The following is a 16,251-nucleotide window of genomic DNA, read 5'->3' as shown; positions in this document are numbered from 1 at the left end:
GACACGTGAGGTTGAGGGCATTCAGTCACTTTCCCAGTATGGATGGAGGTCATGGGACTAAACTATTGTCCTTCTAAGTCAATCGATATGCGGTACAAAGCATAAGCATTATGAGATTAGTATAATACAGATCTTCTGACTATATGCTGCAGTTCAGAATACAATGTCATTATTACACAGCACAGTATCTGAGTAAATACTACAATAATACAGTTATGAGCATGTTTTGTGTATCTTTTATATTATTAAATGGCGTTCATTTCTTCAGACAATTAGGTCTTCAAATCCTGTGATTCACTCAGAGCTAAATTCACGTTTTGAGTCATTTCAGGTTCATTTTGTGTCAGAAGTGCCCAAAGGTAAGTAAGTCTAGTTCCACCAGATATATTACATTTAACCAATTTATAAATGATGCTAAGAAAATAGTATGTAAAATACAATATTAATGTTAAACCAACAATATTTAATTTTAGTGATGTCATATGACATCCCCTTAAACCAGTACAATTAAAATTTATTTGCCATGTGCTTCACATTTTTGGTAACAAGGTAGTAAAGGAGACATTGTGGCACATGTTAGGTCACATGCTCATTTTAGACTAGAAAATACATATATATTCAAGTTATAAAAAATATAATTGTACAACCAAATGTGTTTTCTAAGTATTTTTCTCATTTTTAATGCACTTTTATAAAAACAATAACTCAAAGACCAAACAATCTGAGCGTCGTGCATAAATGACCTATTATGAGATACATATTTTGTGTAGCTGGCACTATTGACCAGCATTGGCAGGCAGTATTATAGCCTTTATGCATGTGTTTTAGGTTGATTTTTTTTGTACGTTTTTTTGGAAGACGGAAAGACAAATCTGTACTTTTTTCAGAAGGTAATGATGATAGTGATAGGAGGACATCAGAAAATGAGGTTGTAGTAATAAAAGAAGTTGTTGAGGACCAAGTAGGATAGAAGCAGTGAAGCAGTGATAAAGAATAGGTGGAAGTCAGGCAATTGGGTACGTTATTGTATGCCAGTTTGAAATATGTGATCCATACAACAACTAGAGGACAGGAAAGATTTGCATTACTATTCTGGCAGGCAGGGATGCTCTAATGATGACTGCACAAGTCAAAATCTAGTTACATGTGGAATGTGTGGGGTACACTGAAAAAGAAGAACCTTGTGACTTTCACGTGTGCTACGATAATTGATTTGAAATTCCAAGATGAAACACAATGTTGAAGTTGTCTTAAATGCTTTTGAAACACTAAGACATGGTTTCCAGCCAGTGAAATTGCATCCGAATTTGTGTCAGATTTTAGAAATTTTCACACAAGTTCCAAATCAAATATAGCAGCACAAGAAGAAATGGAATGTTCATAAAGATTTTTTATGTTTTTTGAAACAGACCTTTTCAATGGGACAAAGTCGGTTATAAATGACGGAACCCTAAAAAAAAGGACAAGGGTCATATACAGAACACACATTTTGGGAAATGATTTTACTCCTAAATATATGTAAAGCACTATTGACCAGCATTGGCAGGCAGTATTATAGCCTTTATGCATGTGTTTTAGGTTGATTTTTTTTGTACGTTTTTTGGAAGACGGAAAGACAAATCTGTACTTTTTTCAGAAGGTAATGATGATAGTGATAGGAGGACATCAGAAAATGAGGTTGTAGTAATAAAAGAAGTTGTTGAGGACCAAGTAGGATAGAAGCAGTGAAGCAGTGATAAAGAATAGGTGGAAGTCAGGCAATTGGGTACGTTATTGTATGCCAGTTTGAAATATGTGATCCATACAACAACTAGAGGACAGGAAAGATTTGCATTACTATTCTGGCAGGCAGGGATGCTCTAATGATGACTGCACAAGTCAAAATCTAGTTACATGTGGGGTACACTGAAAAAGAAGAACCTTGTGACTTTCACGTGTGCTACGATAATTGATTTGAAATTCCAAGATGAAACACAATGTTGAAGTTGTCTTAATGCTTTTGAAACACTAAGACATGGTTTCCAGGCAGTGAAATTGCATCCGAATTTATGTCAGATTTTAGACATTTTCACACAAGTTCCAAATCAAATATAGCAGCACAAGAAGAAATGGAATGTTCATAAAGATTTTTTATGTTTTTTGAAACAGACCTTTTCAATGGGACAAAGTCGGTTATAAATGACGGAACCCTAAAAAAAAGGACAAGGGTCATATACAGAACACACGTTTTGGGAAATGATTTTACTCCTAAATATATGTAAAATATAAAGTCAATAATTTTTTTCAAGCTGTGAATTCACAGTTAGTCCCATAGAGGATTACATTTTTTTTTTAAAGAAATTAATACTGTTATTCAGCAAGGATGCATTAAACTGATCAAAATTGACAGTAAAAACTTGTGTTCTCACAAAAAAATGTATACTTCAAATAAATGCTCTTCTTTTGATCTTTCTTTTCATAAAAAAAAAAAAAAACTTTTTCAACATTGATAATAATAAGAGATGCTTTTTGATCACCAAATCAGCATATTAAAATGATTATAAAATGTTTCAAAACAGAAAACAATAATTTTAAATTGTTATAATATTTCAAAGCATTACTACATTTTTGATCAAATAAATGAAGCCTTGGTAAGTATAAGAGACTTCAATCTTACAGACCAAGACAACAATTAAGAAAATTAACAAACCAAACAATAAATGAACCATTACGAAGTACAACTAAAATGAAATTTGACTTTTATCAAATATTTAGAGCAACAAACAGCTAAGTTTTAATGTTTCAAATGGTGTGTACATCCTTCTTTAAAATTTCCTCATGTATGCCTTTGTAACATTTTTTTCCTTTTAATATTGTCACACATACAATTGCCAAAAGCATCCTAGTAGAGGCGCCCCCTAGTGGATTGTCTTACCGATTACTTTTACATGCGGTGCTGCCTTGGAATTTGGACAAAACTAGGTATTATATAAGTGAGCACAGTTTTACCGCCTTCTGTTTGGAATAGTCTTTTTCCGTCTATTCCAAGTCTAACATGTTGCGTAGGTAGGCAGCTCACTATAGAGTTTGGACCAGAGCTAATATGTCTCAGACATTAGGTGATTTTGTTGACGTCAGACTGAAATAAAGCTCTCTGGGTGAGTGTCAATCAGAAAGAACGCTGTACTGTCAGATGGTCCTGTCTCTCCCTCACAGTTTCTTCCTCTCTCGCTCTGTTAGTCAACACTGTGAAAGTGCTGACAATGAGGAGAACCGTCGCCTCTCCAGCAGATGATCCAGAAACAATAGAGCCGCTGAGAAATATCATCATGCGTTCTGACACACTACATCACAATTATACACAATCAAATCGCCTGGACTAGTTTATTTTGAGGTACAGTAGATGATGAGCCAGCAGTAATCTTTCATATCCTGATGAGACCCTTGGTTACAAGTTCTGCTCCCTATAGACTGAAGCACTGAGAGGTATACAATGAGCTGCCACAATTCAACAGTCAGAAAATAAGGGCGCGCGAAGTGTGAATACACAGCAAAATTATGAAATGTGAAGCACCATGAGCGTCCAGAAGATGATTAGCATTTTTATCGTGTGCTTGTCAGTAGTCCTGTGTTTTGACTATCAGCATGAAGTCTGTTCCACATTGCAGCTTATTCTAGCCAAGAGCCGCCCACTTAGACAGGAAGAGACACTCTGGTTGACAAAGCGCTCACTGGGAAAACATGCCTATGGCAACATTTCTGCAAAATAATATTACCTTGCTTTATGCACAATTTACGCCACTTTCAAAGATAACCGTCCAGCGGGTGGCGCTAAAAGCGCATTCGGTTTTATCCCAAACAGATGAAGGTGAATCTAGCTATGTTTTATTACACTGTTTGTTTTACGTACCACGGAAGTCCAGAAATTACACGTCCGTTGAGTGACGGGGAAAAAACTTTATGTTCTATTGTGTTTGAAAATAACGTGTCACCTACTCTAAACCTAACTGATAGTGTTAACGAAAGCAAATGTGAGATAAAAAACGCATTTGCCGAAGCAACCATGGCATTTCAGCTACAAGTCTTTAAGCTCTTTAATTGTGATTCGTGTTTCACGGGACTCGTACCCAAGCGCTACGCATCGCAAGTGCAATGAAATGTACCCGGTGTGCGACCGAGTAAGTTTACTATGAAAGAAAAGCCATACATATGAAGCTGATTATGTGATGCAAATGTCAAAATGAATTAGTTTACAAATCATGAATCATGAACTAAACGTGTTTTGAGGTCATAGCATAGTACTGTGCAGGGAAATGCACTATAATAAGTCTTTATTCCGCAACAATCTGCCACTGTAATCATAATTTGTGTGTGAAAAGGAAAAAAGTTTTTAATGTTTTACTTTTCATTTCAGCTGGAAACTGCAGTGGCATGTACAGATACATTTTTGTAGTTTTGCAAAAAGGCACTTTGTCTTTCATTGTATGGCCAAAAACAGCTAAAATATTCTTGTTTAATATTATTTAGTTTTCTTGTGAAAATTCAACAAATAGTTTTTGGCTGACAGGCTGATATAGCAGCCTGGGACTTCATAAAATGACTTTGTTTTCTCAAAAAGCCAGCCAATCAGATTGGGACTGGTGACATCAGTCAGATCTGGGTTTGTTTCTGCCACGAATTGAGTATATGCAGTCTGTCTAAGTGCCGTCACTGTGTTACTCTCCATCTGTCAAGTGCTAAATTCCTCTAATAAAGGGTCAATGCAATACATATGTTAAGGAGCCAATGTGACCTGCTGAGTGCATTTTGTTCCCAAAAAGTGTTTTCATTAAATGAAATGTGAATTCATTATGTGCACAAATTAAAAGGAAATGAATGCATGCACTACAGTTTTTTTTTTTTAAATTCTGTGCACTAAATGAAGTGCTGGCCCTACATTTGTGTTGATGAAATGCAACTGTCTTTTTTCTTTTTGTACAAAATAATTTAAGAAATTGCATTTAGTCATGAAATACTGCATTCCGTGTCAGGCAATTCATTCAGTCTATGTATACTATCAGTCAAAAGTCTCTTATGTTCACCATGGCTGCATTTATTTAATCAAAAACACAATAAAAACAGTAAAATTGTGAAATATAATTTTATAATTTAAAATAACTGGTTTTATTGGAATATATTTTCAGCATCATTACTCCAGTCTTCAGTGTTACATGATCCTTCAGAAATCATCCTAATATGCTGATTAATAATAATGATTCTTAATATTAGCAATATTGAAAACCGTTTTTGCTACTTAATTTGTGTGTGTGTGTGTGAAAACTGTGATACATTTTTTCAGGTTTCTTTGATGAACAGAAAGTTCAAAAGAACAGCATTTATTAGAAATAGCAATCATTTGTAACATAAATGTCTTTATTGTCACGTTTGATCAATTTAATAGGTCCTTTGAAGTATTAATTTTGTTTTGTTTTGTTTTAAAAAAAAAATCCCCAAACTTTTGAATGGTAGTGTATCGTGGTTTGCACAAAAATATTAAGCATCACAATGGTTTTTAACATTGATAATAATCAGAAATGTTTCTTGAGCAGCAAATCTGCATATTAGAATGATTTCTGAAGGATCCTGTGACACTGAAGACTGGAGTAATGATGCTGAACATTCAGCTTTGATCACAGGAATAAATGACATTTTAAAACATTAAAATAGAAAACAATTATTTTAAATTGTAATAATATTTCACATGACTGTTTTACTGCTTTTTCAAATAAATAAATGCAGCTCTCCTTGATTTCTTTCAAAAACATTTAAAAGTGTTAATTACTCCAAATTTTGACCAGTACTGTAATTCTAAGGTTGCACTTGATGCCCCATGTCACAGAAACAAGCTCTATTTCAATATTCTTCACCTGATCACTCTCCATTCCAGTGAAACCCCTAAATAAAATGCAAACAAACTGTTACTGTTATCCTCTGACAAATAGTTGCTATTTTATAAACTGTATTTGTTAAGTGTATTTGTCACATACTCAATAGTGTAAATGATGTCTTTAAACGTACTACGCACGATTGTCGCATTCATTTTTCATGAGCTTAGTGCCCACAGAATGAGGCGGCACTTAGCGAACTCACCGTGAGCCCCAGGCTCGCCTTTAAATCAGACCCTATTAGCAGAAGCATCTGGCGTCGCCACATGCCTCTGCATCCACTCAGTATGCAACACCCACACTCCCATACGCTGCATTTACTATGCCACAGGACTCACAATTACCTCTCACATCTGATCATCCAAACACCCATATCCATGTGTCAACACTTCAGCACGTTACAGAACAAAAACACAGATGCAGAGAGCTGCATGCAACTCTTTATCAACTCAAATTGAATGCCTGTGTTACAAAGCCTAAGTTTATTTGAAGTAAAACTTCATTTGAACTTGAAGTTGGTGAAACGTAGTTTCTCAGCACAAGACACCTCATTGAAACAAACACACACTAAACAACTGGAGCAGAGGTATCCCCAAAGGAGGAAGTCTTCAATGTGGGAGTTAATGAAAACGGTGGCTCTCCGAGGCCCAGGACAAATAGAGAACAGAGATATGAGAACACACACACACACACACACACACGCACACACACACACATACACACGCCTACAAACACAAAATGATCAAGCCAGAAAACATAAAACATCATAACAGAGCTGCTATTGGCCTGTGGCTTGTTGTCGCTGTAGAAAAAAATTTAATGGCCAAGCCTAGATGGAATTTGCAGACTTTATAGACCTAGAAAAATTATGTCCCGCACAGTCCCAAACTCTTCACTGGGGAGTCAGCAACTATCCTGCACTGTGACATACGGTAGGGATTATGGTAAAATGGTAATTGTGAAAGTTTAAAGCCACAGTTTAGATTAACAGAGTTTGTAAATTGTAGTTATAAGATATAAAGTCACAATTACGCAAAATAAAGTCGCAAGTTATAAACTGATAGTGTTAACGAAAGCAAATGTGAGATAAAAAACACATTTGCCAAAGGAACAATGGTATTTCAGCTACAAGTCTTTAAGCTCTTTAATTGTGATTCGTGTTTCACGGGACTCGTACCCAAGCGCTACGCATCGCAAGTGCAATGAAATGTACCCGGTGTGCGACCGAGTAAGTTTACTATGAAAGAAAAGCCATACATATGAAGCTGATTATGTGATGCAAATGTCAAAATGAATTACCGGTAGTTTACAAATCATGAATCATGAACTAAACGTGTTTTGAGGTCATAGCATAGTACTGTGCAGGGAAATGCACTATAATAAGTCGTTATTCATCAACAATCTGCCACTGTAATCATAATTTGTGTGTGAAAAGGAAAAAAGTTTTTAATGTTTTACTTTTCATTTCAGCTGGAAACTGCAGTGGCATGTACAGATACATTTTTGTAGTTTTGCAAAAAGGCACTTTGTCTTTCATTGTATGGCCAAAAACAGCTAAAATATTCTTGTTTAATATTCTTTAGTTTTCTTGTGAACTCAAGGGGAAAATTCAACAAATAGTTTTTGGCTGACAGGCTGATTATAGCAGCCTGGGACTTCATAAGCTGTAGAAAAAATGTAATGACCAAGCCTAGATGGAATTTGCAGACTTTATAGACCTAGAAAAATTATGTCCTGCACAGTCCCAAACTCTTCACTGGGGAGTCAGCAACTATCCTGCACTGTGATATATGGTAGGGATTAAAATATGGTAAAATGGTAATTGTGAAAGTTTAAAGTCACATTTTTGAGAAACAGAGTTTGTAAATTGCAGTTATAAGATATAAAGTCACAATTACGCAAAATAAAGTCGCAAGTTATAAACTGATAGTGTTAACGAAAGCAAATGTGAGATAAAAAACGCATTTGCCAAAGGAACCATGGTATTTCAGCTACAAGTCTTTAAGCTCTTTAATTGTGATTTGTGTTTCACGGGACTCGTACCCAAGCGCTACGCATCGCAAGTGCAATGAAATGTACCCGGTGTGCGACCGAGTAAGTTTACTATGAAAGAAAAGCCATACATATGAAGCTGATTATGTGATGCAAATGTCAAAATGAATTCATTTACAAATCATGAATCATGAACTAAACGTGTTTTGAGGTCATAGCATAGTACTGTGCAGGGAAATGCACTATAATAAGTCGTTATTCATCAACAATCTGCCACTGTAATCATAATTTGTGTGTGAAAAGGAAAAAAGTTTTTAATGTTTTACTTTTCATTTCAGCTGGAAACTGCAGTGGCATGTACAGATACATTTTTGTAGTTTTGCAAAAAGGCACTTTGTCTTTCATTATGACGTATGAGGTTAGCGTTGCGCATGCGCCGGTGCGTCTTGTGAAAACCAACGTTTGTTTACAGGATCCAAAGAAGCAAAGTTTCCTTACTTTAGCAAAGGAAACAAGTCTCCTCTTGGCTTATATCGAAATCCTCCGACATTCTTCTTTACAAATCCTCGTTTTGTACTTCTAATTAGTGACCGTTGTTTTGTTTCGATCTCTCCGCGTGCGTCACTTCTGAGCCGCAATGCGCAAAGCTGACCTCATACGCCATGCTCCCGGAACTGCTTCCGTGTACAACAGTGAGCGCAAGCTAGATTCAAGTGATTATTACGTTTTGAATATGGATATTTTTCTTACAAAAACGCATCGATTCGCTACAGGAGGCCTTTGTTCACCTCCCGGAGCCGTGTGAGACACTTTTTTTTGTGGAAGGGTGCTTTTTATTTCACGTCTTTTGAACCGAAGGAATGCAACACCCGCTGAGTACAACGATAGAGCTTGAAATATCAAAGACAATTTTTAATATAACTCCGACTGGATTTGTCTGAAAGAAGAAAGTCATATACACCTAGGATGCCTCGGGGGTGAGTGAAACGCAGCCTAATTTTCATTTTTGACTGAACCAACCCTTTAAGTCACAATTTTGAGAAACAAAGTTGTACATCGCAGTTGTATGATATTAAATCACAATTATGCAAAATAAAGGCTAATAAAATTGTGAGTTATAAAGTCAATTATCAGAAGTTGATATAATGTGACACTGAGAGAAAAAGTCACATTGCATTAAAGTTACATTGACATTTAAAAAGTCGCAAATTACAATAAACTAAGTTGCAACTGCAAGACATATAGTCAATTGTGCAAAATGAAACTGCAATTGTGACATATAAAGTTGCAAATACATTTTTATTATTTTCACTCAGAGCTGGAAATGGGTTTCCATAGTGACATGAAAAGCTGCAGGCTAGTTAGCAAGAGTTAAATCAGTATTATAATGAAAATTAAGCATTATATATGTTGCTGCTTAATTTTGACTGACATTTAATAGAGAAATATAATTTTTGGCTCCATAAGATGTAGTTATAGTACACACAACTGGGTTGTGGTAACTAACCAAACATCAACCCATTACAAACCACCGCCAACTAGTGAGCAAATCATAGTTTTACTAGGCTGTGATGTAAACTAAAGGCTACAGCTGTTTAATAAAAAGGACAAGCCCTTCAATATGTCTTCTTGTTTCAACAGTAAATATGTCAACACAGGAAAGAAATTCATCCATTTACATTCATAAAATCAGTTCAAGGGGTTGTTAAGACAGCACAAGCCGAGAGTGATGGTTTGTGTGCATGAAACCAAAAAAACTGCTTTACTTCACGTAAATGTCTCTCTGTGCATATGAACTGCAGAAGAGATCTTTGAAGATCAATAATATCCGAAGCTGAAGGACAATGGTGATGAATCAGGATTTCATCCTACATTTATAGCTCAGGCTGACGTCAATTCTACAATATTGGTTTCGGCCCTTTCTCTTCTTAAGGAACCCTGCGCTGAGAATTGTAATTAGCATACTGCACTGGACTAAGACGTTGATTTAAATAGAAGCATTTTGAAGGCCTGTTTGCGAATATTTCAGGGTGAGAGAGAGAGAAAGAGGGAGGCAGAGAAAGTGAAATGACTCACAGATGCTAAAGTGGTGTGAATCACACAGAGTGGTCACTCAGTCTGCACCAAACACACACTTAATAGACTCTATGCACACTGACACACACACAAAAGAGTATTATTACATACTTTAGCATTCCTTTTTCTACATTTTTAGTTACAAGTAGACATAGGAGAGTGCATTAAAAGAGTAGTTCAACTGTGTAATGTCCTTTAGAATCCCTCCATATTTGTTCCACAGATGAAAGAAAATCATACAGGTTTGGAACGTCTACTTACCTTTATGTTGTTGTAAAGAACTACAATAAATGTAGACTGGTGTTTTCATTATAATGAGATCATAGAAATGGCTCACACGACTTCTGTGCTATATTCCAAGTGTTATAAGTTATAGAATGGCTTTATGTGAGAAACACATTGAACTTTAAAGAATAGGTTTGTCAGTTTTCAACCAGCTTTGTATTGTTAGTGTCGGTATGTAAATGAACAATGTGAAACTCTTTTTGTCCATGTCACCTGCACTCACATATCCACATTTATTTTTGTCAGCAAATGGATGAAATGGATGAAAAAATGTTTCATTTTGCGTAATCCAGCTGACTTTTGACAGTTCCAGGACTTTTGTTAAAACTATAGATCAAATGTATGCATTTTTGGGATTGACACAGGTGATTTTTTTCACCCCTTAAACTGCTGTGATCACTGAGTGAGTTGAATTCAAGAACTGGAACTGTCTGATTCACTGTAAAGATCTGACTCAAAAGAACGAATCATTCATAAATCAGACATCACTTCTCTCAAGTCGAGATGAATAACTTTATAAGACTTGAAATATAGCACACAAGTCATATTAATCACTTTTATGATACTTTTATGGTGATCTTGCATCCGATTAAAGCTTGAAAGCTCATTTTCTCATCCTTCAAAATTTCCTTCAAGTTCCACTGAAGTCATACAGGCTTGCAACAACATGATGGTGAGTAAATGATGACAGTATTTTTGTTTTGTTTTGTTTTTTTAAGTGAACTATCATTTTAGAACGCTCACGCACAAGTATTCTCGTCTGAAGCCGGTGATATTTGGTGATTAAGAGAGACGCACCAGTGCTCTTGTAAGATGGTGCAGCCTGAGTGCTTGGACAGGATTATATAATGGGACAAGAATTCTCATATTCACTTTAAAAAAAGACATAATTAGCCATCTGCTCTCAGTGGACGCAGCGTCTTTGAATAGACCGAGAGATATGAGGTTTTTGCATTCTTGGGGTTTTGCTCCCTGATAACAGAGAGGCCAGAGCTTATGCTCAATCTCATGGAAAAGCTCCATTTTCTCTATTAAGTTCCCAGACTATATTGACTTATTTCTGGAAAGACGGATTGGGCAGATTGTGTGCATTGTTATTCTTTCTATACTTTCTATGTTCTATCTTTAACAGCTTCATTATGATGTAACAGCTGATAAAGCACCAGGAACGAAACTGCTCTGGAAAAAAATAAAAATAAATTAAGGCTTTGTTTAGACAGCCCACAAAATCTGATTTTTAGCATGACTCAAATCAAATTCAACCCAATGGTTCTCAACCAGGGGGTTGGGGTCCTCTAAGGGGCCTCAGCAAGCTTCCAGGGGGACCCAAATAAGTTAAATTTAATTATCTTAAGATAATCTTAATGAAAATACAAAATAATAATTATAATAATAAGTACAACATTAAACTTAATCAGGGGTAAATTGGGGTTGATCAGATTTGTTTGGAATGAGTCTGAATAGTCAGGGGTGCATTTCCCGAACAACATTACACAGTGCTTAACTACCACAGTAAGATGCATGGAGAAACTAACTAGTGAAAGTGAAGTGACGTGTGGCCAAGTAGTAGTAGTGTCTCATACTCAGAATTTGTGCGCTCCATTCATCCCATCCAAGTGCACACACACAGCAGTGAGTAGTGAACACACACCCGGAGCAGTGGGCAGCGCCAGGGGAGCAGTTGGGGTGGAGGAGGTGGAGTGATAACTTCAGCTAATTAATCAGTTTGAGATCAAATTAATCTAAGATTATTGGTGTAATAAAAAAAAAAACAGCATTTGAGGACTGCTTCGCTATTTTTGTTCTCCATTATTTTCCTTACGTCACTCCAGGGTTTGCCGTGGTACTAGAGCACATCCACATCCACATATGTGTGCTGTTAAAAACGGTGCTATAATTAACAAACTAAAAGATGTAGAATTAAAATGTGCATATGTATCAAATTAAAGATATAGCTTTCATTAAGTCAGCACGTTTATTTTAGCTCACATGCATGATGTATTTAAGTCCATATGTCATACTAACTAAAATCTATGCTTCTAACCACAGGTCAAGAGCTGCAGTTCCAACCACACGATTTGGGAAACACCAAACTGTTGAACTATGTTGGTAGCAGTGGAACTTGCAACCATAGTTAGCTAACTATGCTTTTGGGAAACGCACCCCAGATCAGTAGTAGTTTTTATCATTGTTTGGAAAATGATTAAATATTGTCTGAATGAATTCACTTCATTTTGCTCACTGTTTCCTCATCTAGTGAACTCTGTGACATTCACTATAGTGAATAGTGAATGAGTGAACACGTTAATAGTTAAGGACACTGAAACTCTCAGTTATTGCCAATCAGCCAGATATTGACAAATTTTGTCACTTTCAAAATGCCAGTGTGGACAGTGAGTCCTAAAGATCCAAAAAAGTTTTGAGAATTTAAATAACTCAAAACCTAATCCAAAACCTATTTGTAATGTAAACACTTATCTGCCCTAATGCATTTTTGACAACACCAAAGCTCTTCCCACTCCCCTGTCAATCAATCATTGCACCAATGCGAGGTTTTAAACTGGCAGAAAGAAAATAAGCATCCAAAAAATTGGATAAGCCTATGCACACGCATGCATGATTCACACACAGTGGCATGGATCATGTGAAGCATATACATCTGAAGTTCAATTACAGCTGCTCGACTAAAAATAACGATGAGCATTCAGCTCAAAATGTCCCATTTGTGCAGAGATTAACATTTAAGTACATTTGCCCTAAGACTAAACTGGCTTTAACTGGTTTAATTTAACCTAGCTGGTCTCCAAGCCTGGCCAATAAGTTGTTCTGCTGGTTTAGCCTAAACAAATGAAAGTACCCAAAACCTCTCTAACATGAGCAAACGACCAGCTAAGACATAGCATCACATTGACATCTTGTTTCTTTCACCAAACATATTGTTCTAGTCCACATCTTTCACGTCTTTTGTCGTAATGCTGTAAACAGAGCCAGTCTGCCCTCTAAAGCCGCAGTGTTCTCAGGGTCTGCCTGAGCCCTGCCCTCTGTTCCCGAGACTTCAGATCAAATTAACAGCCTGAATAACTGGATAACACAAACTGGGGTGATAAGACTGATAAAGAACTTCTCACTCTTGAGGTCTAATGGTGGAGATAATTAGCTGGACTTTCATTGGCTTCCTCTCTCTCTCCTTCACTATAAGGTCATTTGATGGGCACTGACTGGAATGAATTGAAATCACCTCAAATATGTATTTTTTTAAATAATGATATTTCACTGATAATTATTTAACATTGAACTTCTACATTCTGCAGTGTAGCTCGAAGGAAAAGGAAAAAGCATTGGTAAAGTATTCCATTGGTTAATTTAGGCGGGTTGTTGGTCAGACTTCAGTTGAGGCTGCAGATTAGTGCTCGACTAATTTGAAATTATCTTAAATTATTACATTTATATTATCCAACCTTGAAAATGTGGCTACTTCATCGCTTGTTAGTGGTGGCACAGAGTGCCCTTGATCGAGTAACATTACTCCAAATTACCCCTGGGAGACTGTATAATATGTGTACAAGGACACTTTGTATAAAATCATCAGCTAAATGACTAATTAACAATCAGCACTTCCATTACGTTCAATTATGATGCCTGGAGGAAAGGCAATAACATTTGTTAATGCAGCAGTGGTTAAAGACTTTGGCTCATAGCTGAAAGAGATGATTATAACCTGCTCCAGTGTGCTTGTCTATGTATACTCTATATGTGTAGAGTGTACTCTATGTAACTTCTTATTATAAGTCATTTAATTATTAAACAACTACTTACTGGCAATTTCGTTATATTGATCTATGATACACAGTAAAAACTTTGTTCATAGTTTTGTTGTTGGGCCTACATTATGGAATGATTTATGGAGTAGCCATTAGTCTTTCTAGTTTTAAAGCTAGGCTAAAAACTATATATATATACTGTATATGTATATGTAAACTGTTAATTGGCTTTATTTGACCTTACCATACACAGCAGAAAATTATATTTTAAAAGACAGCACGTCAGTGTAGTGTAAAATATTGTAAAAATGTTTAGGCCTAAATTATCACATAACCGACATAATAATAATAATAATAATAACAATAATAATAATAAACAATTGGCAATAAGCATTATTTTATGGTAAATTATTATTAAAATAATTGTTTACATAGTAAAAAATTAGACATCACCATATCTTCCACATGTGGAAGAATTCCCTCCACGAACCATCACATTTGTGCTGTCTTTATGTTATAATATGACGCAATTACTGGAGTCATTTTGATCACATTTTAATCACTTATATTAATCCACATGTGCTTTTACAGTAACAAACAGGTTTTAATAGCTCAGATAGGTTGTTATTATACCATTATATCGCTTAATGGCACATACAGTTCCCAAAATGCCTGTAACGTCGTCTGTTTTAAAGTTGAACTTGGAAAGTTTTCAGACCAGTTAAAGACAAGAAGCGCATCTAACCTTGAAACTTGAAGCCCTCTATCTGGATCCAGAGGCACAGGTCCTCCGTGTCGCAGTCGCATCTCCAGGGGTTCCCGCTGAGCCCCAGAGAGCGCAGCGCCGGCAGCGCGATCAGCGAGCTGATGTTGAGCGCCGTCAGGTTGTTGCGGCTCACGTCCAGCACCTGCAACGCCGCGTTCTCCGCGAACGCGTCCGGGTGGATCTCCGACAGCCCCGGGTTATCCGTCATCCTCAACATCACCAGGCTGGCCAGCGGGCCAAACGTCCGGTCCTCGATCTGCGTCAAGGTGTTGAAAGACAGATCCAGGTAGGCGAGCTTGCGCAGGTTGCCAAAAGTAGACTCGGAGATTTCCGTCAAAGAGTTGTTGCTGCAGTCCAGGTACACCAGGTCCGACAGGTAGTTGAGCTGCAGCGCCGGCAGGTCGCCGATCCGGTTATTGGAGATGATCAGCTGCCGGGTGGCCAGCGGGAGGTCCACGGGGAAGTCGCTTAACTGTTGTCCCGCGCACTGGACCACCAGCTGGTCGTCGCACACGCAGCGGTCCGGGCACCCGGCGGTCAGAGCCGGGGACGGCGCTACATCCATGACGAACACGAAGAGGAACACCAGCCGCAGTGACTGCACGCTCGGCTGGGGCAGAACACGCATGATCCCGCCGCCGGCTTCATCGACTGTGCGTGCGCTCGCGCATTCTTCATTGATCTGCGGGATCCGGTTCGGTCGTTGCTGCTGGTCAGGAATGTTTCTGTGTTACTGAGCCGATGCTGTTCTTGGGATCCTCTCGCAAGTCTCCTCAACAGCGAAGGTGACCGTGCTTGGCGCGTCTTTAGTCCGTTCTGTGGAGATCACCATGAGCTCATTCGTTGCTCAAGGGTCCTGGAAATAGTTTGTTGTGAATTTTTCTTAGTTCCTGGTTAAACACTTGAACTGATTTGCCCACGATTCCATAAGTTTGATTCCGCGTTGAAACGCAGTTAAGTTGGGCGACGCGGTCCTGAGACGCACCATCGCGCTGTGTGTGCTGCTGTACGGCGGATTCTATCTGGTGTGTTGCGCTGCTTCTCTCTGCAGCTGTGAGCGAGTGAGTGAGAGTGTGAGAGAAAGAGAGGGAGGTTGTTGCACTGAGTCTGACACTAATTTGGACAGGGGAAAAACACCCGCGTACACCTCTTAAAAGCTTTCAACAGAGGTGCACTGCGCTCATAGAGCACACAGGTGGATGCACTTTTTAAGGTTAAATGTTTAGAACAGTACATAGTATAGTATAGCATGGTTTAGTACAGAAGTCCTTGTAAGGGAGACAGGGCTACAGGATTATGAGTCAAAAGTCCAGTTACAAGGCTAACAAAAATATGTTCTACGTTTTGATAAGGTTCCCATTAAGTTATGAAAACGTTATTTCTGAATGTTCTCTCAACGTTCAAATTGTCAATTTAAAGGGGTCATATGATGCGATTTAAATTTTTCCTTTCTCTTTGGAGTGTTACA

General features: G+C 37.5%; 1 protein-coding gene across 1 annotated transcript in view; it reads right to left on the bottom strand.

Annotated features, from left to right (window-relative positions):
• Window positions 1-15,975, bottom strand: part of LOC107721804 (leucine-rich repeat-containing protein 52-like) — a 35,984-nt gene extending 20,009 nt beyond the window's left edge. Inside the window, exon 1 of the mRNA XM_016529971.1 lies at window positions 14,763-15,975. Within this exon, the coding sequence (XP_016385457.1) occupies window positions 14,763-15,411 (649 nt within the window). The 5' untranslated portion in view covers window positions 15,412-15,975. The remainder of the gene's footprint in view (window positions 1-14,762) is intronic.
• Window positions 15,976-16,251: the final 276 nt, after the last annotated feature.

This window comes from Sinocyclocheilus rhinocerous, unplaced genomic scaffold (genome assembly GCF_001515625.1).
Source record: "Sinocyclocheilus rhinocerous isolate Xijiao unplaced genomic scaffold, SAMN03320098_v1.1 scaffold4561, whole genome shotgun sequence".
Taxonomy (NCBI): Eukaryota; Metazoa; Chordata; class Actinopteri; order Cypriniformes; family Cyprinidae; genus Sinocyclocheilus; species Sinocyclocheilus rhinocerous.
The sequence above is the reverse complement of the archived record's forward strand: the minus strand, read 5'-3'. Positions and strand labels throughout refer to the sequence as shown.